A 23570-nucleotide genomic window follows, 5' to 3' on the forward strand; every position below is an offset into this window, starting at 1 on the left:
GTAATATATGATGATTCACGCTATCAAATGCTTTTCTTATATCAAGAAATATTGCAATGGTTTTTTTAGATTTATCAATATTTTCAGCGATAAATTTAGTAAATGTTAGTAGAGCAGTTTCTGTGTTTTTATTAGGAAGGAATCCAAACTGGTTGTTAGAAAAGAAACTGAAATGTGACAAGAAAGAAAAAATTCTATTTTTGATAATTGTTTCAAATATTTTTGAGATAGAGGGTAGAACTGAGATTGGTCTGAAGTTGTTAAAATCATTGGGATCTCCAGATTTATAAATAGGTGTTACGATAGCTGATTTTAAAGACCTCGGGAATATACCATTAGCCATACATATATTTATTAAATCTGAGAGAGTATTCAAAATATTATATGGTAGAATTTTCAAGACCTTGGTATTGATTGTTTCTGCAAAGGATCCAGAAGTGGGTAATTTTTTAATAATTGTCAAGATTTCATCAGCAGTTGTTGGAAAAAGGTATATTGAGCTTGCTGGAGTATATTTAATCGTTTGCAAAGGAAATGCTGAGGTAGACATGCCGTTACGCCACCGTCGAAGACCATATGATCAGTTGTCAGAGTTCGATAGGGGAAGAATCATCGGGATGATGGAAGCTGGGTGGTCAGCTCGGCGAGTAGCTCGTCAACTAGGCCTTTCTGATTTTACTGTGAGGAGGTGTTGGGACCAGTGGACAGAAGAGACGTCATTTACACGGCGACCAGGTTCAGGACGCCCTCGACAGACCAGTCGTCGAGAAGACCGTCACATCATCCGAAACGCACGCGTAGAGCCAACTGCCTCATTGGCGCTATCCAGACACAGGCAGCAGCTTCACTATGGGCCCCCGTGTCTCCCCGAACCATCGCAAGGCGCCTGGCTGAAGGACATCTGGTATCGCGGCGCCCATTACGTGTGCTGCCAATGACACCCACCCACCAACGCCTCCGTTTGGAGTGGTGTCGAGTACGACGGGATTGGACTGCAACGGAATGGAACCAGGTCGTCTTCAGCGACGAATCGAGATTCAACTTGAGCAGTGATGGCAATCGTGTTCGTGTGTGGAGGCCCCGTGGTGAACGCTTCAATCCCTGCCTTCGCTTTACAGCGACACACCGCTCCCACAGCTGGTGTCATGGTATGGGGTACCATTGCTTACAATACACGGTCACCCCTAATATTGATCCATGACACAATGAAAGCCCAGCGTTACGTCCATAACATCCTTCAGCCACATGTGTTGCCACTCATGGCAGGGCCTCCCAGGACAGGAGCCATTTTTCAACAAGATAATGCTAGGCCACACACAGCAAGGATGTCACAAGACTGCCTCCGCCACATTACCACTCTTCCCTGGCCTGCTCTATCCCCAGATTTGTCACCAATCGAGCCTATCTGGGATCATTTGGGACGGCAAGTTGGACACCCTACGAGGTTGGTCGAACTAGAGGCGCATTTACAGCAACTGTGGAAGGAGATGTCTCAGAACATCATACGGAACTTGTATGCCTCAATGCCCGCTCGTATCGCATCGTGCATTCGCGCTAGAGGGGGTCCAACAGAGTACTGAAACTTCTGTTCATCTGTACTTTTTTCTGCAATAAATGATCCTTTTTCTTGGATTTTCTAATCACTTACTTATATCAACGTAGTACTTACATGTGTAAAATTTCGTTTCATTTTGACTTCTTCTGGGTGCGCAAATTTTTATGGCAATGAGTGTATATGGGATTACTGCTACTTAACTTGTAAACAAGCAAAAAACCCAACTTGTCTGATTTATTTAAGATATTTAAAAACATTAAAAAAGCAAAACGTTCACACATCTATATGCAGGGTACTCATGAAAAAGGTATCTTCTTCATAGTTATTTTAGTTTTATAGTAAAATTCGTGTAGTGCACGCATAGGCGTGCAGAATTTTCTCGAGGGAGTTTCAGATTTTTTCCCTTCTGAGGGGGTTTTACGTTTTTTCCTACAAAATAATACTATAATCTTGGCTCAAGGGGAGGGGTGTTAGGGACCCAGCCCCCCCCCCCTTGCGTACGCCAATGAGTGCACGCATCACGTACGAGCTAAGATGATACTAAAAGTGGTTAAATTAAAGTGATATTTCCGTATGATTTTTTTCTTTCATATTTATAAAACTCATGAACTTCATTTGAAATTATGCCTTTCAGACCTAGTACAAAGAAACGGAAGAGGCAGGCAAACACCAGCTAAAGCACCGGGCCCTGCAACTGGTGCAGGCCCGTAACTATTCTGAGGCAACTTGGGCGGTGCAACGAGCCGAATGGGGGGAAGGGCAGTTGTAACTCCTTTTTCTGAGCATAACCATTTCAAGGAGGCTCCAAGAAAAGACTGCTCCCGAGAAAGCACGCTACGGTCCTGAGGAAGGGGCAGGGCCGTCTTAAGAGCATCATGGGCCCCCGGACCAAGTGGTTTTTCGGACGCTCTACCCAAGTAAATTCTAGAAAATTTTAACTAAATCTCATTTTTGTGAGGCCCCTCTACTCTTGAGGCTTCCGGGCCACTCCCGGGTGGGCCCATTCGTTAAGACGGCACTGGGAAGGGGTTGTTTTTTTCTCTCTGTAGATTTTTTTTTAACCTCAGGGGGCTTAAGCTTTAATTTCAACGATGATGCACAATTCTTGAAGTTTGGGCTGAACAAAGTAACCAGTACCGTCTTAACGCATGGGCCCACTCGGGCACGGCCCGGGGGCCTCGAGACAGGGCCGTCTTAAGAGCATCATTGGCCTCCGGGCCGAGTAGTTTTTCTGAGGCCCTACCAAGTAAATTCTAGAAAATTTCAATCCCTAACGAAAATGAAATCTAGTTAAACTTTTCTAGAATTTATCTGGTAGGGCCTCCGAGAAACCACTGGATACCATCGAGAAGAAATATAAGTTATTTCTCCTCTAAGCCGGATACAGCCTTACGGGAGTGTCCTGTAAATAAAGGTCATATGGTCAGAGTGCATAGAGTATGAGTTTTCGTTGACGAAGAAACTTTTAGATAATATACGAGGACTTAAAAATATTTTTATAAATATGAATTTTTATGTAACGTCAAATTTTTTTTTATGATCTTGCAAATGAAGCTTTCATCATATTTTTGTAAGCAAGTTCAGATTGCTGAACTGATACTACTACCACGAGAACAGCATGTTTTTAAGCCTTGGTCAACCGTGTTAGCTTTCTTTCTTTCTCCGGCACGGAACTGTTCACGTCGGATCCTTGTGTCCTAGTTAATTGTACGGATTCATTCTATCTCCATCATAAATTATGAGGATTTTTAAAGATATATTGACAGGTTAAAATTTTATTTACATCTTCTACTTTTTTTATTCCATATTATTTGTATTCCTAGTTTGATTTTTTGCGATGTTTATATGTATTCATAATCGCTTTTTTTTTTTTAAAAGGAGACGAGATGTTCACGGACTCGTCCAAATACAAAATCATAGATGATTGTCTGTATGAAGTGGAATGCCGGGTGAGTGTGTTTTTGTTAATGTCAAATTTTAAAGGCGATTGCCTCTGAAATTGACGAGATGACATAATTATTCCTCCTGGAAAAGTTGAATGTGACGTTAAGAAATGGGAGTTGTCATCGGATTTTGCTTTATTGAGCGATATCTAAATGTGCCCACCATTTGAATAGTAACGAAACATTAGAAATACAAATTGCGATTTTATTTCCCTTTAAATTTGAGGGTGGAGATGTTTGATAACTCACATGTGAGATCAGCAGCTGATAAAGTATCTTCATATTCATGTACATCAGTGTTTCCCAAAGTGGGCAATATCGCCTCCTTGGGGGCGGTAGAAGCTTGGTGTTCAGCATGGGATCCTATTTGTTGGCTTGAGTTGGTGGGCGATGAGAAGAAAAAAAAAAACTGAAAAGCAATTGATGGAATGAAAATTTGGGAAACTGATGTACATTAACAGCTATTTATGATGTTGGCATCTGAAGTTATGTTCTTATAAATCTGTTTGGCTGAGTTTGTTGTATTTTCCCCATGTTATATTCTAAGATCTTACTGCATGGGAACAGCCAGTAATTGTACAAGAGACTAGTGCATTACTTTGTCTAGGGACTTAGAGGGAATGTTCTTTTCTCATTCACATTGTTCATGTCTTTTGAATGCTGTTCCAACCTGGTTACAAACCGACATCTAAAAAGACATTTTAAAAGCATTGAACAGGAGTCTGTCCAGCTGAAATTTGGGTCAGTTTTTGGGACCTTTCACAAAAAGCACGGTTTGAAAAATGAACCCTTCACGAAATTTCATGGGTGTTGAACATGTGTTTCAAATTTTGCCCTTGTTTCCTTGCATATATATAGATCTCGCCAAGCAATATTGGATAAACCTAGGTTTGAAGTATTAATTGGTTATGAACTTGTACCATTTTCTATTATAATCTTGGTTTGTTTTATTTGTTTCTTAACAATTAAATCAGTGTATGGCACTAAAGAATGACAACTTTCTTTTTCATGTAAGTCTGAGGTGTCGTGGCCCCCCGGATTTTCAGAATAGAAATTGGTTTTTCAGAAATCTTTAAAAAATACTTCATGTCACCATCAGGAATTCAATATAAAAAATTGCATCTGAATCTATATCAAACAAATTGTTAAAATGAATGTACATTTCGCTCAAATTTTTTTTTGTGCCGGGGGTCCTGACATCCCATAAATCATTTATTGACAATTTTAAAATATAAATTTTACAACTAAAATATTTTAAGATTCTGCATCATAACGCAACACAATTATTAAAAAGGTTTTAGTGTTAGAAAGTATGGCTATTGAAAGGTTTCTCAGCAAATCTGACGGGACACTCTTCAAGACTTGGACACCTTAGGAACCACTACTTTATTATTTGGTTGAGTCAGGGTTTAAGCTAGATAAAAAATTCCTTGGTGAAAAAGCAATATAAGCACCCTTCTTGGTGCCAAGAAGTGTAGTCTACTGTAACCTTGCGGAGGAGAAAGGGGAAATAAAAGCTTTTTCACCGCTCACCTGTTTTTTTCTCCACCGTACAGCAATAATTAACTGCTATCCTGCTCCAGTAGTGTTTTTGTATTTTTTTGCGTCAAATAGCGAATTTTGCTTCAGTATGTCTAAAATTTCTGAAAGGATGGCAAAAACTTTTTGTTCCTGCTTGCCGTGAAAAGCAAGTTTTATTCCACTGTACTTAAACTATCGCCTTATTTAAACTATGGGTCCCTCATCGGACTTTCCATCGCGAAACCCCGATAATATCTGTGATCTTGCAACTGAAGATGGGTTTGTAATGGTCTCAGCATTAAAACTAGCAAATGTGAGTCAGTTTCTATGGAAACAGCAGAAATTGCTGTAGTCGATCTTCATTGCGTCAAATCCCATGTTTCGTGAAAAAAATTTCCATTCCGGGAGTATAAAGCGTGTGTCTGCCAAATTACAGATGCTAATTTAGAAACTTCGTCAAATAACGAACGTTAAATCGCCAATGTTGCTGAATTAGTGTCAGATCGCCAAACATTATGTTGATTTCTCTAAAATTCTCTCCTATTTTACAACAATTTCTTTCCTAGTATAAAAAAATTAAACACTTATAGAAAATTTTTAGCCCATTTGAAGTGTTGCTGTTCCAGACAGCAAATAGTGCTCTCAGTAAGCAAAAATCATCTTAAATAGACTGGTGCAAAAAATTTTATGACGGCCGCTCTTTCAAACAAGATGTCAAAAGCCTGAAACACCAAAAACAAAAAAACATGCTGATGAAAAGATGCTTGATAACAAAAGACAGTGTAGTTTTATTTTGAAAGGGGGGGGGGGAGGTTAACGAAAATATTCTTGTTGATTTTGCTGTTCTAATTTATAAATATTTGCTCCAAATGTTATATTTGACTGCTCAGAATCCTGGATTTTACTATTACAAAATGGACTGTCACTTCCCATCCCTGATAATTATGAATGACTTTATTTCAATATCAGATTAAATATATCTACAATCCATTAAAATAAGGTTTCATGCTCTACCATCATTAACAGGTTACAGAGTACTGCAATTCATTTTCTTGATTAAAAGTGATATTACTTATAGGAACTTTGTTATCTGATTTTGTGAGAGGAATTAATTCTTTAAATTCATTCATAATCACAGAATTATCATGAGGTAGTGATTATAAGGGGGTAAGTATTGTTTGGTCAATCAGAATGTCGTGTAACACAACATTTCAGATTTTTGACAAACTTGAGTTTGAGTCTAGGCATGGGTATTAAAAATGGAATGGCATCAAAAATCAGATTTATAATTCTGCCTCCTGGCTGTAACAAAGAACTTATTTAGTTATACAGGCTGTTTTTAGTTAAACGGTAAGACATGCTCTTTACAATATTGTATCCCCGCATGTTAAGCAGCATACATCCATCACGCAGAATTAAATACGATAATTATCCGGATAGTCGAGTTATCCACATGTCGAGTTAATGAGTCTTCTGTACTATGGGATGTTTCTATGAAATTTTTTCATGCCTTTCTCTGAAATGTCAGGTATTTGACACCATCGCATCTGACTTCGCTGTATGTCGTGTATAAAAAAAATTCTACTTAAGGCAATAGATGTGCATGTAACAAATATGGTAGTTTTATACAGTGTATTACAAAACTGATCAGTCATTTTTTTAAAGAAATTGTTCAATTATATTATAACAATATAATTTTTCGGACCTTACAGGTCCTTGTGCTACTAAAATGAAAATCTAATCCAAAGCAGTCAAGTGCTTTCTCAGGAATAACACTAACCATAACTTCAATTCAACTTGGTCATTTTGATCTGGTTTGTGTATTTTCTAGCATGTATCTAGGACACTTGGTGATATTCAGCTTGATGGTGCTAATCCATCTCAAGAAGAAGCTGATGAAGGTACAGATGATGCTGTTCAGTCTGGATTAGATCTAGTTTTGAATCAACGTTTGATTGAAACAGGGTTCTCAAAGAACGACTATAAAACATATTTAAAGGGATATACAAAAGCGTAAGTTATTTCTGTTAAACAAGTATTTTTTCTGAGGTCTTAAATAGAATATAAATTTGAAATTTAAGTAGTATTTTGCCAAGAATTTTTTGTATTACATAAATTTTGTAAAATAAATTTCTGCAATATTTTTTTGAAAATATGGATTTTTAAAGATTTTATTGGTTGGTTAACGTGAATATCCACATGATTTGGTGAAATACTAACACATGGGGAAAATATTGATCCAATGTAAAATTGTCGAATACGGATGTTCTTGACCTGTGTTCTGCAGTGTCTTTAGGGCTCCACATGTAACTTCCCAAGTGTTGCATGGCTGTTCCAAGATAATGAAATCAGTACATTTAAAAAAGATACCTAAGGGACTCTGCCATAGAAAGGGCTCGAGTTAAAGGTTGACACCATGGTCCCCACAAGGGCGGGGCTGACAGGGCTGTGGCCCAGGGCAGTTCTCATCATGTTTTGTTTTTTCATTCTATGAATTGTAGAAGGGCCCATGAAAAGTCTGACTAGGGGCCCTGCGTCAAACCACTGGTCACATATATAGTGTGTTTACTTTGAAAAATTACTTATCTGGGTTTAATATAAACCTCTTCTCATATTGAAAGACTTCTGTTATGAAATCAGGAAACTATCCTCCTTAGATTTAAATTTTACAGTTTTGTATAGAAAATTTTATGTAGGCATAGATACAGATTTTCTAGTCACCTAGGATTTGACAAGCTCTGGTCTGAATCCTTTTTTCAAGGAAGGACTACACGATTGCACTCGGACTTGACTAGATGAGGTCAGAATATATTCTCAGAAAACAAGAATAATTTCCTGGATGTAAAAATTTTAGAATAATGTAGAATATTGATTTTTCTCTTAGCCTCTTTATGATCATGAGCATAATATTGTATCTAAACACCAGTGGAATCAATTCAAACAAGTTCTGTTTTCTTTTCTCTCTTCATCACAAAGCTTAATAATAACCTTATTTCTATGAAAGTTGCTTGTCCTTTCCCTCTATTATCTACCTTATGTGTTATAATTTTTCCTTTTATATTTTCTCTCCCATTTTTCTAATGTGCGGTTAGGTTAGGAGAAGATTACCAGATTTATCGCTGATTTGTCAAATAGAGATAATCCAGATTTCTTGCCTAAAGATTGTACGTGAAGTGGTTAAATAATGAAAATTTTTATTCATTTTGGTTATATTATGAAACAATTCAGTGTTCATTGCTTGAAACATTTAAAACAATTTTTAGTTTGAGAATATTCTTGATCATAGCGAGAGGTTTTAAAATTTTGAAAACCTTTTTTTGACAATTTTTTTGAAATTAGATAAATTTTCAGAAATAAGTTCAAAGCAAAATATTAAACCAGTTTAATCAAACTATACTAAATAAGACAAAGGAAGTTATTCTTATCACTTTCATTTTTTTTTTTTTCTAAAAGAAGATACAGAATTGTTATTTTCTTCAATGTACACACAATTTGGTTTTACGCCACTCTTTATTTCTTTTAGTTCTTTAGCCATTTTAGCAAATTTTTTTCAGGCATGTTAGTTTCATTTTCTTGCTTTTAAAGTTGTAAATATTGTGGGTTACAAACTTCAATTTTCCTTTTTGATGGGGGACAGAATATTCTTGAGAATATGCTCTGGAAGGACGACTATTATAAATTGTTGGAGAATCTCAAACAATAAGAATTAATCTCAAGTTATTTATAATCCTTCCAGAAATAATAGATTTATTATAATATACATATATAACAATACAATCCCCCACACAGATCTTGGGGATCTCTTGGTAATAGGTAAAGATTGTCTTTTTTAAAGTGTTGAATATTCTTTGGGAGGTTGATACATTTATATTCCTCCAGTTGTTGCCCATAATAAAATGTTATTTTTCCATATTGTTTTTTTTTTTTTTTTTTGCTCTAATCATGGTTACTCTCATTTCATACACCAGATTCATCAATACCAACATTTGTGCAAATCATAAATAACCTATTATGTTTACTGTTTTCTTTTTTTTTTTTTGTTTGATTTGTTTTTTAACAATAATGAGAGAGACAATAAAATTATCTCTAGACTTGACAAATCCAGTTTGCCATGGCTACTAGTAAATTTGTATTGACATCTAGAATTGTCTTGTGTATTTGCTGAATTAGTCTTAAGGATGACAAAAGTTTATTTTCATAATGATCCCTTCTATTGTTCAAAGAGAAAAAAATATATAAAAACTGTTCAAATCCCAGAAAAATGGAAGAAAAAACATTTTTGAACACACTTTTTCTCTTTGGAAGGGTAACCATGTTTGGCTTTGTAGGAATTTGGCTGGTACCTAACTTTTTTAATTTGTCATGCCCTGGGTTATACAGGACTCAACATTTTTGTAAATTACTCAGAAAATTATTCCATTATTACTGGTCAACTTGCACTACCTTTACTGTATTTAGCTTTTTAAAAATTTGTCATATCTCTTGATATCTGGGTAATAGGAGTTCTATCATGTGAATGAAAAAGTAAAATAACATTGTGCACATTTTGAAATTTATTGTTTTTAAATTGAAGGTTGCAAGATAAGTGGAAAGACATGGGCAAATCTGAATCCGAGATCAATGAAGCGAAAACTAAATTTACAGAGGCTGTTAAAAAAGTTTTGCCTAAAATCGGTGATATGCAGTTCTTTATGGGTAAGCAATTTATTTTAATCTGTTACTTTAGTAGAAAAATGTGAAGGTTCTTGAGCTCTGATAATATAAATTAATTGTTTATTCTCTGTTGGCTGGAGGGCGTTATGAACATGTTTTGTGAGTAGACCTGGAGGTTCTAGCAACCTGCGCTGAATAGTGGGTATGCAATGCAGACGAGTACTTACTTTACATACAGAAAACTAGATTTTTATATTTGAGTACAGAAAATTCTCCAGTCGCCAAGTCAATAACTTCTTTTGGGGACAGGTTTGAGATAGCTATATTTAGACGGTATAATGCAATTTAATGTGAAAATATTAAAGGCATGTTGCCATACATTTTATTCATCACAGGTGACGACTGACTTACATAAAATTTTGTGGTTTGGATATGGTACATTTAAAAAGGTGGATGTGTTTTACGTATATGGCAATGGGGCTGTAATTTTACACCACATATTTGATGATCAGCCACACTAAGAGTCGTGATCTATTTTTTTGTAACAATATACAAAGTTGACTCAAAGTGATAGGGGAAAAAGTCAAATGGGGGGGGGGGAAACAGCAAACATTATTTCTGAAAGCATCCCCTCCTTCCCAAATAAAAAGGGAGAAAAGAAAAAAAAATCTTTTGTAATAAGAAACCTGGAAGCAGGGAAGGGGAATTAGAACATCCAATGTGGCTATGTGTGTGTAGGGTCATTAACAATCCAACCCACTCAGGTCAAGGTCAGCTTTCTGAGTGATGTCCTGCTTTGATTTACGTATGTAGTTATTTTTCTTTTTATACCCGATCTCAACTCGGGTTTTGTTCTCAAATATGCCTGGTGGAAAGTGTGCATTTAATAAAACTTGGTTGCAGAAAATTGAGTATAAAGAATGGCTGCTGCAAGATAGTGACCGCTTTAAAGCGAAATGGGGAATTTGCAACAAAATATTCGACGTATCCAACATGGGTGAATCCGCTGTTAGAAAGCATATGAAAGGTAAGTCTTACATTTTATTTTCTGTTTACTAAAGATTAAGATTGTCAAAGAAAACATTTTATATAGAAATCGTGTGTTTCAGTGATTTTAGTTGAATAGACTATTTAGAAATAGTCTGTGTGCAATTCATTGAGCAGCAATTAATGAAATATGTTATTTAGCCGGCTGTACATGTAGTAAGAACCTTCCGTTGAATAATGAAATAGTAGCCGTTCGGATTCGCGGTTCTAAACTATAGGTTTCTGTCTTTCTGCACATAAAATGCCCATGGTGCGACAAAAATTATCAAATTTAAAATTAATAATTTGGCAAGATCAATTTTGTAAAAGAAGCGAAGTCTAAAAAGAGGTGCGTAATTTGATTCGTGAGGATCACTGTTCAATCCTTTGCATCTTTTCCCTTGATAGCTATTTATTAAATCTCTGCAGTCTATTATAATCTACTGTTATTTGATTGATGGAATTAATTATTATTCTGCATTTGTGTAAAGCTAAATATTTGTAAAATAATGTTGAATAAACCACATGTACAGACGTGATTTCTGCGTATTTTTGCGGAATTCCCTATTTTCCGACATTCGTTTTTTGAGTTTCCGCAAACAATTATCGTTTTACGTGCATATTTTGCTCTCACAAAAAAAGACATAAAGCATGCTATTTTCCGCTCGCGCTAACCAATCAAAACGTGCTCTCGCGTGTATGAAGAATAAGGGGCCATTCAAATACAGAGTGATCAGCGAATAAGCCCTTATTTCAAAATTAAATATCTCTACAACAAAGATCAATAGAATTATGCGGTAAACGGTACGTTTATTAGCAAAACTGTAAGAATGTTGTACAGAAATTTCGAAAATTTAGTTTTTTTTTAATTTTTTAAAATTAAAAAAAAAAAACCTGAAGATTTTGGGGTCCCGAAAATCCTCATTTGTGTGAAGAGAAACCACTGCATTCGCCTAAAGTTACTGCATGGGCTGCAGTATGCGCCAGAGGCATTATCGGCCCCTTCTTCGTGCGAGAAACGATTACTACTGAACGTTACGTTACAATTTTGGAACACTTTGTCAGCACACATGGCGCATACCGCAGCCCATGCAGTAACTTTAGGCGAATGCAGTGGTTTCTCTTCACACAAATGAGTATTTTCGGAACCCAAAAATCTCCAGTTTTGTTTTTACTAAATGTTTGAAATTTCTGTACAACATTCTTAGTTTTACTAATAAACGTACCGTTTACCGCATAATTCTATTGATCTTTGTTGTAGAGATATTTAATTTTGAAATAAGGGCTTATTCGCTGATCACCCTGTATTACGTCAGTGAATTTGTAGCCATTTTTGATCCCCTGTCAGAAAAATTTCGTCAGCACTGCCCCCCTACCTCCTAACGCATATTGGTGGGATCAGAAGCATACGTGGGAGGGGGGAGGCTCCTCCACCCAGACAAAATTTTTTTTTTTTTTTAAAAACTAAAAAATTTAAATTTAAAAAAAAAAATTCGAAAGAAAATACCTTTTTATGTTTCATGATGAATTTCGTAAAAAATTTTCTTTGGAAATGTTAATTTAAAAAAATGTTTTTTTACATTAAAAAAACAAATTATATATGTTGTCATGATCAATTTCGGGCACGGTAGCCCAGGTCGATAAGATACTTGCCTAAAGTACCAAAGGATGTTTAGAGGTGTTGCAAGTTCGATACCCGGTTCGTCCTTGTCAGAAAACTTTTCTGACACTGAACAGAAACGGCGACATGACAGCAGTAAAAATTGCTACCGCAGGGAGTCCCCCATCGAGGGGCTAGTGCACCAACCACTCGATGAGTATAAAAACAAACCTGCCGTTCGGAATTGGCAATAAATTGTAGGTCCCGGTCTAATTAGACATGTGCAGAACATGACCGTGGTGCGACAAAAGTGATCAAATGATCAATTGGGGCCGTTCAAGTATTACGTAAGTAAATTTTTAGCTATTTTTGATCCCCTTCCCCCCCTCGTCAGCAAAAGTAAGCAAAACACTGATGGGGGCCCCCCCCCATCAGCAAAATGTCTTCATCAGCACTGCCCTCTCTGAAACCTAATGCATATTGGTGGGATCAGAGGCGTACAAGGGGAGGGGGAAGGCTTGTGGCCCCCTCCCAAGATCAAACATTTATTTTTTTAATGCAAAAAAATTTTTTTTTTTAATTGAAATTTCGGAAGAAAATACCTTTGTTATTATAATCAATTTCTGTTCATTTCAATGTTATTTGAAGGCTATGAACACAAAATTGATCTTTAATAAATTCATTGCGACCCACCCTCTTAGGCATATAATGATAAATCACAAAGTTCCTTGGCCTGAGGACCAAATACGGCCCTGGGGGTTACTTGATGCGGCCTGCCCTCTTCAAACCTAATTTTGTAAAAATGAACTAAGCGGCACATTTACAGATCACTTAAGTGTCCCATGGTATAATTTAACATTTAAGCGGCCCGTGGCATATTTTCAGATTACTTAAATGACCCGAGACACAGTTCCAGAACACTTAAGCGATCCGTGACACATTTAGAGATCCCTTGAGTGACGTGACGTAGTTTTAGAGCACTTAAGTGGCAAGCAGTGCGGTTCTACTTCACTCAAATTACATGTGGCACATTCTTAGATTATTTAAGTGATGCGTGCCACATTTCCAGATCACTTGGATCCGCGAAACATTGAGATCACTAAAGTGGCTCTGTAGGGCACTTATCAATAGGGGGGATGTTACTTCAATTGCCCATAAACTATCGAAAGGTTTTTCTTGTTTTTGGTGTACAGAGTAAGAGGCCATTAAAAATATTTCATATTTTCATAAAACGTGGTTGATGACGTAAGCATTATCCAAACCCCCTCCCCACCTTGTCATCAAGTCAGCAAATTGAAACACCCCCCCCCCCCCCAATCGATGACGTAATACTTGAATGGCCCCATTTGAAGGGTAAGAACTCAAAATTTTTTTGAGAAATTCATTGCGACCCACCTTTAAGCCATATATGGCAAACCCTTGACCCACTGACCAAATGTGGCCCTGAAGGTTATCTGATGTGGCTTGGCCCCTCAAAACTAATTTTGTAAAAATGAGCTAAGCGGCACAATTCCAGAGCATTTAAGTGGCCCTTGCTACATTTTCAGATCACTGAAGTAGGTCTCGGATAACTTTCACATTCAAAGATCACTTAAGTAACCCGCGACACAGTTCCAGAACACATAAACGATCCGTGGCGCATTTAGAGATCCTTGAGTGATATGTGGCACAATCTTAAGCGACCCTCCAGTACGGTTTTAGATCACTCAAGTTACCCTCGGAATATTCCCAGGTATCTTAAGTGATCAGTGGCACAATTACGGATCACTTGAGTGATGAAATCTGTGCTGAAACTAGCAAGTCACCAGCACTATTGCAAATCAGAACTTATCCTTTTAATGAATAGACATGTGGATAATGTGACAATGCTAAATGTGACAAGTTAAAATGTATTTTGTGGCTTCGTAAAAAAAACTATTGTATGGTATGATGGCCTTGAAAAAAAATTATTAGTTTATTTGCAGCTTATGAGAATATTTTCTTTAGTATAATATAACAGTTTACAGTGATTTATCTCTCCATGCGGGATTCTTTTGTTTTTAGTCTAGTGGTGTAATTTTTTTTCCGGAGAGGGGCGTGGCCCCCATGACTCCTTAAAAATTCCTTACTTTTCATTTGAAAAACTTTGTATAAACCCTGTCTATACCGTCGCTGCTGTGTGCTGGCAGCGTGATATAAAGCTGTTGCGATACACTCCTTTCACATGCTACAGATTCGTCCGTCTGTACAGCAGATCATCTACACGGAGGTAATTGCCTTTTCCTTCACATGAGAGACGTGACGATCGCAGCACTTAGTCTGAAATCGGCTGTTTTATGTGTTAAGTTATTGAGCGAAATCAAATTGTTTTATTTGTCGATTACTCCACCATCGAAGGAGGAGAGATCGGATTCATAGAATCCACCCGATTAACCAAAGAGAAGATGTAAGGATGTCTGTCACATTATTTGATTGGATAATTACAATGATTAATTAAAGTCTTATCCCAAAGTACAGGTCTGGCTTCGGCCAATGTAATAAGTTCACTATAGATAGCCATTCTTGCTAATTTTCAAAATAAAATCTAGAGAGAAAATAAACTGAACTAAGAACTCAATTTAATAAAATAAAATGTAGGGAAACTTTTAACAACCAAACCACTCAGAGTAGCTCCGTACTGCTTAATGTCCGTAGCGTGTGAAAGCATGTATGAGGCTTTTCGAATAGACGTCATCATCAGCATTACTCCTGAGGGACATACAAAGGATGATCCCCATAGATATCAATGTTAAAATTGCCGAACTTAGCATAGAAATGCGGAAATTTAGTGGGGTTTTCCGCCACATCAATAATTTTAAAAACTGAATTGAATCTTTGGTTTTTGAAATATTGAAATATTATTAGAGATACAAAGCCTAGAAAATTAAATATAAAATAACGAGCTAGACCCACTTTTTGAGGTGAATATTCGTACAATAACATTGATTTAAAATTTTTATATCTTCTCAAGCGGGGAAAATGAGAATTAATGTCTCCTTGTTGTCTTATATTATCCAATTGCATCAATCCATATAGTTTAGGATGTTTTTAAATTAATTATAGGCCCATATAAACTACATTGAAGAACCGAAGCTTTAATCAAGCATTTTTTGAAGGAAAAACAGGCAGATCGATAACGTGAAGTTAAAAAAAAAATTCAAAACTTCTAGCTCCCATTAAAAAGAAGAAAAAAACGATTTTTTCTGTTTCTTTAATATTTAGATTTGTTTCTTTTATGCACAGGAAGTCGCCATATTAGATATCTTGTATGGCCCTCAGAATATCACGTTATCCAAAAAGCCTCATTGTTACGTAGTCCACTTTGTTCTTGGAAACGCCACGGCAGCCGTCTGTTGTAGCGTCAGTGGACGGGAAGTAGGCAATTGCTCCGGCCACCAATGGAATGTTTCTGTACGGATGAATCCGTAGCGTGTGAAAAGAGCGATGCGGTTGCATTGAAAATATAACGTGGACATTCCAGATCAGTTGCGGATCCAGGGAGGGGCGATTTATTGTGTAGGTTCGTTGGATCGTCCCGTATTTTATGGGACAGACAGATTTTTTTTTTCTTTTTTCCTTATTATTCGCGGCGCTTGGGAGGGGGCCCCCTCCTAGATCCGTGTCGCCGCCCCTCTAGATCTGCATCAGTTCCAGATGGCATAAAAATTACAAATTAAATACAGTTGCCTCTTATCAAAAAGTTGTTGAATTCTGATGGTCTTTGTTTATATAATTTCATGTCAGAAGTAGTTGCTTTTCAAGAAGAGATGCAAATGTCTTGCAGTATTATATTTTGCTCAAGGGCTATGCAGGACCTGCCTTGGAGGAGGGGGGGGGGCACTTTTCCTTTGACTGGGAAATTTTTTATTTTTTCCCCTCAAGAAAATGTTTTTCGTCGGGCCTATGATCGTGGCGGCCTTCCCCCTCCCCCCGAGGGGGTACCACCCCAAAAATTTCTGGATTCCAAACCTGGCCACGTTTGATAGGTTCCTAATTTAGGAATAAATTTTTCATAGCTATGCCTCAAAGGGAAAGAATACATGACCCCCCCCCCCCCCCAAGTTGCTTTTGCTCAGTGTTGAATTACATATCTAACCGGAAATTATAATTTGAATAAATTTTTTTGTAGTTATAAAGCTGTTGTTGTGATTTGCAAAATTGTGAGAAATAGATGAAATTAAAAGATACAATTCCATTGTCAAATTTTAATTTTCAGATAATGCTTTTAGAAAAGAAATTCTTATTGTATCTTGTTTTTCTTTGAAATATCTCGAGATTTATTGCTCATTAATGTGTTTTTATTCTTTTTCAGGAGCTAAACATAAAAGTTTTGTCACCAATAAGTTGCAGTCAGCAGGGACAATGACTAATTACTTACAAAGCCCAGCATGTTCATCAAATGTACTATCTTGTTCTTCTGGGGAACTCCCAACATCTGAAAACACTGTGAATTCATTCGTAACAAAGAATACTGGATGCTGAAATTCTTTGGGTATTGAAATGTGTTAAACATCATTACTCGTACAAATCTTGTGAAGATACTTCAAAGCTCTTTCAAGAAATGTTTCCTGACAGCAAAATAGCAAAAAAATTTAGCTGTGGAGAGAGGAAAGCTGCCTACTTGTGTCACTTTGGATTAGCACCATAGCACCACACTACCAAGCAATTTTTTTAGAACAGCTTAATGCACTGGAGAAGTATACTCTTCTTTTTTTATGAAAGTCTTAATAGTAAAAACCAAAAAAAACAAATGGACATGTACGTCAGATATTGGAGCTCAGGTGATAAAGTCAGGACTCAGTATTTAACCTCTGCATTCTCGGGCCACTCAAAGGCTGATCTCCTCTCTTCTTTTTATGAAGCTACTGGAAAATTGGATTTGTCAAAACTGTTGTAAATCCGAATGGATGGGCCAGGCCATCAGTGAACTGGAAATTCTTTGAAAATTTGCAGCATGACTTGCAAAAAGAATATGGAATACAATGTGTGATTATTGGAAGTTGTGGCCTCCATATATTAAACAACGCTTTTATGAAAGGAGCATGTGCAACTAACTGGAATATTTATATCATCTATATTGAGCAGTTTATACTGGATTTTTAAGAATTCCCCTGCAAGGAGGGAGGATTTTCTCAGTATCAGCGAGACAAAAACTTCCCAGGAAGTTTTGCCATATCAGATGGCTTGAAAATTGTCCAGCGATTGAGAGAGCAATTGAAATTTGGGAAGATATTGTGACTTACATAAAAAAAGTTGAAAACGGAACATTTCCTGAAGTGACATGCAAGTCCTTTTCAATCGTCTCAGAAGCCTTAAAAAATTATGTTATTTTGATCAAATTTAATGTGTTCTTATCTATTTCAAATATTTTGCAACCATTCTTGATTGCTTACCAGAGTGATAAACCCTTGCTGCCTTTTTTTGCTGAAGGCACAATGAAAATGATAAAACAGTGCCTTAAGCTCTTTAGAATAATGAAGAATGACAGCATTGAAGCAATCAAAACTGTGGAAAATCTCTGTAAATTTGACTTCAGTGTTGAAAGCTTACATTCACCAAAACATAATGTTAGTTTTGGATTTATTGAGGAACAGGTACTTAAAGAGAAAATGTTCCAAAAAAAAGTGACAGATAAAGATCACCTTACATTAAAAAATGAATGCCACACATTCATAATAAAATTCGTTCAGGCACTTATGGAGAAATGTCCCATAAATTACATGTTGGTACGAAATTCATCATGTTTAGACCCAAGATACATTGTGACATACCAAGAAAATGCAAAAACAAAGTTCAGAAGAGTGCTATCTTATTTGTCGCAAAAAAAAACAAATATCCAATGAAGATGGAGATGAAATTCTTAACCAGTATGAGGATTTCCTAAAAGTTGTGAAAAGAAATCGGTTTGCATTTGAAACATTTGATCCAAGAACTATGTCATTGGACAGTTTTCTCTTCTTATACTTGAGTGAAAAAAAATATGATAGGCTTTGGAGTTTATTCAAGGTTATTTTGATCTTGTCCCATGGACAAGCATCTGTGGAACGAGGTTTTTCAGTGAACAAAGCCATTGAAGTTGAGAATTTGAGAGGAATCATATATTGCACAAAGACTGGTGTATGATCAAATAAGGTTGTGTGGTGGGGTTCTAAATGTTCCCATCACAAAGCAATTGAGGCTCTCTGCATCGTGTGCTAGACAAAAATACACTCAATACCTAGAAAATCAAAAACAGCAAAAACATCAGAAATGAGGGAAAAGAGAAAATGTGTTAAAGAAGATATTGCAAATTTAAAGGAAAAAAAGCAGTGTATTGAAGGAAACATTTTGAAGAATAAAAAAGAAGCGGACATGCTTGCAGAGAAAGGGGAATCAAAAAAAGACGACCTTGTTTTTGAAGTCCAATATATTGAGAAAAACAGTAAAAGAAGAATTATTCATTGTCAAAGAAATTGACAATCAAATTGAAATAAAAAAGGAGGACCTAGATAAGTTCTAATCCCTGTCACAAAATTGTGCCACTACATGTGGAAATTCACCAACACCTTTGAGTTTTGGGTTTCATGTTATATCTAGTTTTATAAATAAAAGTTTTAACAAAATTTTTTTACTCTGAACAGATCATAATAGTACAACTTTTTTTTGTGTATGTGTTGATCTACTTTCACCAAGAGTGGTGAATACATAGTTGCGACAAATATAATTTTGTAAAGGAAATCCTTTTCAGCTTTAGTTTTTTATTTTGAATAATTGAGGGGAATGAATGAATAATTGGAATTTTTATAATTTGTGAGACACTATAATGAGTTACACTTTTGACAAAAACTTGAGTGTTTTAAAACACTTTGGTAACATTATAAAAGTATGGACTATCTGCATGTGGATTTTATTATTTTATGAATTCTTATAATGCTGGGTAGCAAAAAGAAAAAGTTGTAATTTGTGTACTCTGCTCCTATATTTTTGAGACAAAGGAAAGTTTGTGTGGCAGATTCAAAACAAATTTGCATTTGTGCTTCCTCTATTTTTTTCACTGTAAAACTCTTAAGTTATGAAGTTTGCCATGACTCCTTAAAAACTCCTTACTTTTTGTTTAAGAAATGTATGAACCCTGAATGGCTGATATAAAACTTTTCATAAGAAAACTTAAATTCGGCTAACCTGGATTTGTTTAAAGATTTGAAAGATTTTTCTCTTGTATATTTGTTAAGAGATATTATTCCAATTTCCCAACTATTTTACAAATAGAGAACAGGGAAACATAATATGTTGTGTGCTCTACACAGGCATCTGTGAAGCTGTATAATCATAGTATGGCTTGTGGGAACATTTAAATTGTACTGCAGGAATTGAAAATTCCAGGCACTAGGTGAACTAAAACATTGATATTGGCACCTAAAATTTTATTTGTGAGATTACTAACTTGTGTGTATAAGATATACATGGCTTTTCAAATATTTGGTTGGCGCCTAGATTTTTCTCGATTTGCCAAGCCCTGGTGTACTGTACCTGTCTTCTAACATTTTTCCTGAAACATCCATGGGTTACCCATCTCCAAGTGGGGTCAAGGTATACGGTACCTGACTATGCATATATCAATTCAGGGAGGAGCATGTGGGTTACGGGTTTGCATTTTGTAGTTTCCTCCTTGCATTTTGCTTTATTATATTATAGACTTTTTATTTTTGAACCTTAATATTTGAATTTCATTTCAGGCGAGAGCTCAAACCCCGATGGTTTAATTTGTTTATTGGAATATCGTGAAATAAATGGCGAAGAAAAACCAATTATGATATTTTTTAAACATGGCCTTGAAGAGGAAAAAGTTGTAAGTATTCATAAAAAACAAGCTTGTAATATTTCACATAACCCAGGGTCATCTTAGGAGCATCATGCTCCCTCCCAACTGACTAGAAATGCCTGCTCTAGAAATTTTTAATCAGATCTCGTTTTCATGAGCCTCTGCACTTGAGGCTCCTGGCCTCCAAAACAATGTTTTGCATTGTTCTGCGACAAACCCTCTGCTCACTGGAAATGTTCTGCATTAAAAATTCCCATAATAGAATTTTCTAAATTTTTCTTTAAATTCTTCCAGATTGTTCTGCAATGTACGTCGCAGGTATATTCTGCTTTGGGACTCTTTTCCCTTCCCATATGTATGGAAGAAAAACATTTGAGGGGTTTTTTTTATTATCGAGGCTTCATTAATATTTCTCTTACTGCGTTTAATCTTTTCTCCCTCACTTTGACATGAAGAGTAAAAACTCACTTATGTACAGTCGAGCCAATATAATGAAGCCATGCAGAAATGCAAAAACATTTGTAATATTCATTATAACAGATACATGATGAATATTCAAGTTAAATGAGAAAAAGATGCTTGTGTGAAAGTCTTTTCTTAATTTTTGTTTGCAAATTAGGGGGTGATCTCCTCAGACTTGAAATTTAATTAGTGAAACTCCTAAGACTGCCAGTTGGCATTCTACAAAAAAAATTGGCTGTCTGTGGAGCTGACTGCCAAATAGAGGTTGTATGACAAGAAAAACACATTTTGGGGGCATATCAAAATAACTGTTTTCTATGTCACAAAAATCATATTCTCTATTTACAATGCTCAAAAAACATACATATACAGTGAAGCATTACTATAACGATACTTGATGTAACAATAGATCCGTCTACAATGGTATTTTTTCAAATCTTGCTTGGAATCGCCTATAGTACAGTCGAATCCTGTTATAACTAACTCCAAGAGACCGTAGAAATTGCTTCGTTATAATGAAATTTCATTATAAAGGAATTTCAGGTTATTAAAAATGTGCCTACCTAAATTTTTCTAGGGGATTAGAAAAGTGTTTGAAGTGAGATTTTTGCTATAATGGTATTCATTGAAGCGGGATTGGACTGTATGTAATGTTAAGCTTCTCTTGATACAAATATCCTTTACTTGAGGATTTTGAAACGTCCTGTTTTTATTTTTTCGCGTGAAATATCCTTCAATATATTTTTTAACTTGTCGGTTCTAAGGATGTCTAATAATATCTGTATTGGGCATCACTGAAAGTGTTCGGTGTCGTTACATTTTGTGTGATACGTCACAGTGCGTTGCGATAAACCCATTTACAGGGGTAATACATGTGATTTTTACGATCTAACTGAATTTCTTTTGTCAACTAATCAATTAAAATATTTTGCCGTGAATAAATACTCAAAAGCATATTTTCTTTGGTGATACTCAGAATGTCAATTTAGAGAAGTTGCAAACAGCAGCATAAATTTTGTGACACGGGATGATAATATTGCCACTCGATATAACTATAATTCCTCAACAGAGATATTTTTTCTTGTCTGGTATCATTATGTATATCAAGATTTCACTGCATTTTATGCTAACTTTGGAATACCAGATCATGTGATTAATTCCTTAATATGTATTAAGTGGCAGTGGACAGGTTGGCCGCTGAAGAGGGGAGGTTTTTGTATTATGTCTATGGAGCCTATTATCTGTTCAGAGAAAAACTGGCCAGAGGGGGCAACCTATGGAAATTTCACTAATTTGGATATTTTCATGAATTTTTCATGCTTCATGAATATTAATGATATTCACATAAGTGAGTGAGTAGTTCTCAAAGTGTGCATTGTGGCTCTTACATCATGGTGTGTGGTGTTAAGCAATTCTTGGGAGACTTTCTGGGGTGCTGCAAATAAACTTTAACAAGCATGGGAGCCATAGGCGACAAACATGAACAATTGCTGAAATGGTCAATTGAAATTTTAGACATTTTAATGGTCCTGAAGTTTACAAAAACTGAAATGCTGACTAATGAAACTGGTTATGCCGATCCTTTTTATTTGAATATTGAATTTAGGGAATTAACAGAACCAGCGTTCTGTAGCTAGCGATAGTCATCTACCTATAGATGACTGACAGAGCACATCCGTATTTCTTGGAATAGGTCTTCAGATTTAGTTTCTGAACAAGTGTTTCTAATTTTATAGAACTTGATCAAAAAAATTCAACATTACTTGTTGGCACCATGAAAATTGGTTTATAAAAAACAGAACAAAACTGATTTAAAGCTTTAAATTTGTTTCATTCTCTGCAAACCATTAGTGTTCATCAGATGAGTGTAAAGAGTTAGAGTAATGTGGGAATTTATATATTTTTATCATCATACTTTGATTACTGAAGTTTATTTTGAACTTGTTTTCTATTTTTTATTTTGATTTTAATTTTGCTTGATCACAAATGTTTTGTTTGATTTTTTTTTTTTGCTTCAATTAACTTTCTATTTTCAGTAAATCTACATTGAATCCAAAGTCTGCATACAAGAGATGGTTCTTCTGTGAGATGTATATATAAACTTCAGCAGATCATGTTTGTGCCTTTATTTCTTTTTTTCCATGTGGGTTATTGAAAATGCTTTGTGCAGAGAGAACGGTTTTTTTTTCAGTAAAAGATAATAAATGCCTCAAATTTTTTGCTATTGAAAATTGCTTTTGTTTCAAAATTAATCATATCTGTTAGGCCCTCCGCACACGGAGTGATTGCTCGGCAAGTCAAGCGGTGAGTCACAAGCAATCACTTCAAATTTCCAACGATACGGGTGATCATACGATTGGCATCTGCCAATGGGCCGATTTTTTGCCTTGGTATCAGTGCTCTTCCTATTTTCCTGCCACCACTTCCCCCCTGCCTTGCGGTATTTTTTCTTCATTGTTATTCCGTGTGCTACATAATTTTTTTTCACATTTTATTTTTCGTTACGTTAAAATATGGAAAGTTCAAGGGATTTTAGAAGGCTATCGTTATGTTCTATTTCTACAAAAAAAAGCATTCGGTCCATATCTACACTGAAAGAAACCCGCATAGCAGGCTGTTTGTGGTGACAAGAACTGTATGAAAGTGATAGAATTTTATAGAATGTCCAAAGTAGGTCCGGAACTGGGAGGCAGAAAAATTAGGATGTGGCAAATTTCTGGTGGAAACAAGGAACACCATTATGGAGTTATCAGATTTTAAATTGGCGGGGCTGCAAAAATCCTAGTTACAACCCTGTCCAAAGAGACATACAAGGAACTAATGGTAATTATTTCGCCAGCCATAGAAAAACAAAATACATGTGAGAATGCTTGGGTCAACAATCACATTGAATTTGTTTCGTGTATTAATTTATATAAAATCAAAATTTGAACAATTAATAGAAACCATAATTTATTTAAACATTAATTTATTTAGGAAAGGATATAAAAA

At 35.8% G+C, this 23570-nt stretch overlaps 1 protein-coding gene and 1 long non-coding RNA gene across 2 annotated transcripts; both read left to right on the forward strand.

Annotated features, from left to right (window-relative positions):
* Nucleotides 1–3216: 3216 nt before the first annotated feature.
* Nucleotides 3217–22810, forward strand: LOC149085374 (translationally-controlled tumor protein homolog). Its single transcript, XM_089233361.1, has 6 exons — nucleotides 3217–3321; nucleotides 3434–3504; nucleotides 6851–7032; nucleotides 9593–9714; nucleotides 20032–20144; nucleotides 22616–22810. The coding sequence occupies exons 1-6, from the start codon at nucleotides 3294–3296 to the stop codon at nucleotides 22616–22618; spliced, it is 519 nt and encodes a 172-aa protein (XP_089089487.1). The 5' UTR covers nucleotides 3217–3293; the 3' UTR covers nucleotides 22619–22810.
* On the forward strand, nucleotides 10581–16943 carry LOC149085375 (uncharacterized). Its single transcript, XR_016192836.1, has 2 exons — nucleotides 10581–10699; nucleotides 16629–16943. It is a non-coding gene; the product is annotated as an uncharacterized LOC149085375 (long non-coding RNA).
* Nucleotides 22811–23570: the final 760 nt, after the last annotated feature.

This window comes from Pholcus phalangioides, unplaced genomic scaffold (assembly GCF_987345545.1).
Source record: "Pholcus phalangioides strain wild (caught in Gottingen) unplaced genomic scaffold, Ppha-v1.0 ptg000007l_1, whole genome shotgun sequence".
Classification (NCBI taxonomy): domain Eukaryota; kingdom Metazoa; phylum Arthropoda; class Arachnida; order Araneae; family Pholcidae; genus Pholcus; species Pholcus phalangioides.

Coding starts and splice junctions, on each gene's coding strand:
- LOC149085374 (XM_089233361.1), top strand. CDS start 3,294: ATGAGGATTTTTAAAGATATATTGACAG. Junction 3,505..6,850: donor TGTATGAAGTGGAATGCCGG/GTGAGTGTGTTT, acceptor TGTATTTTCTAG/CATGTATCTAGGACACTTGG. Junction 9,715..20,031: donor TGATATGCAGTTCTTTATGG/GTAAGCAATTTA, acceptor ATTTCATTTCAG/GCGAGAGCTCAAACCCCGAT.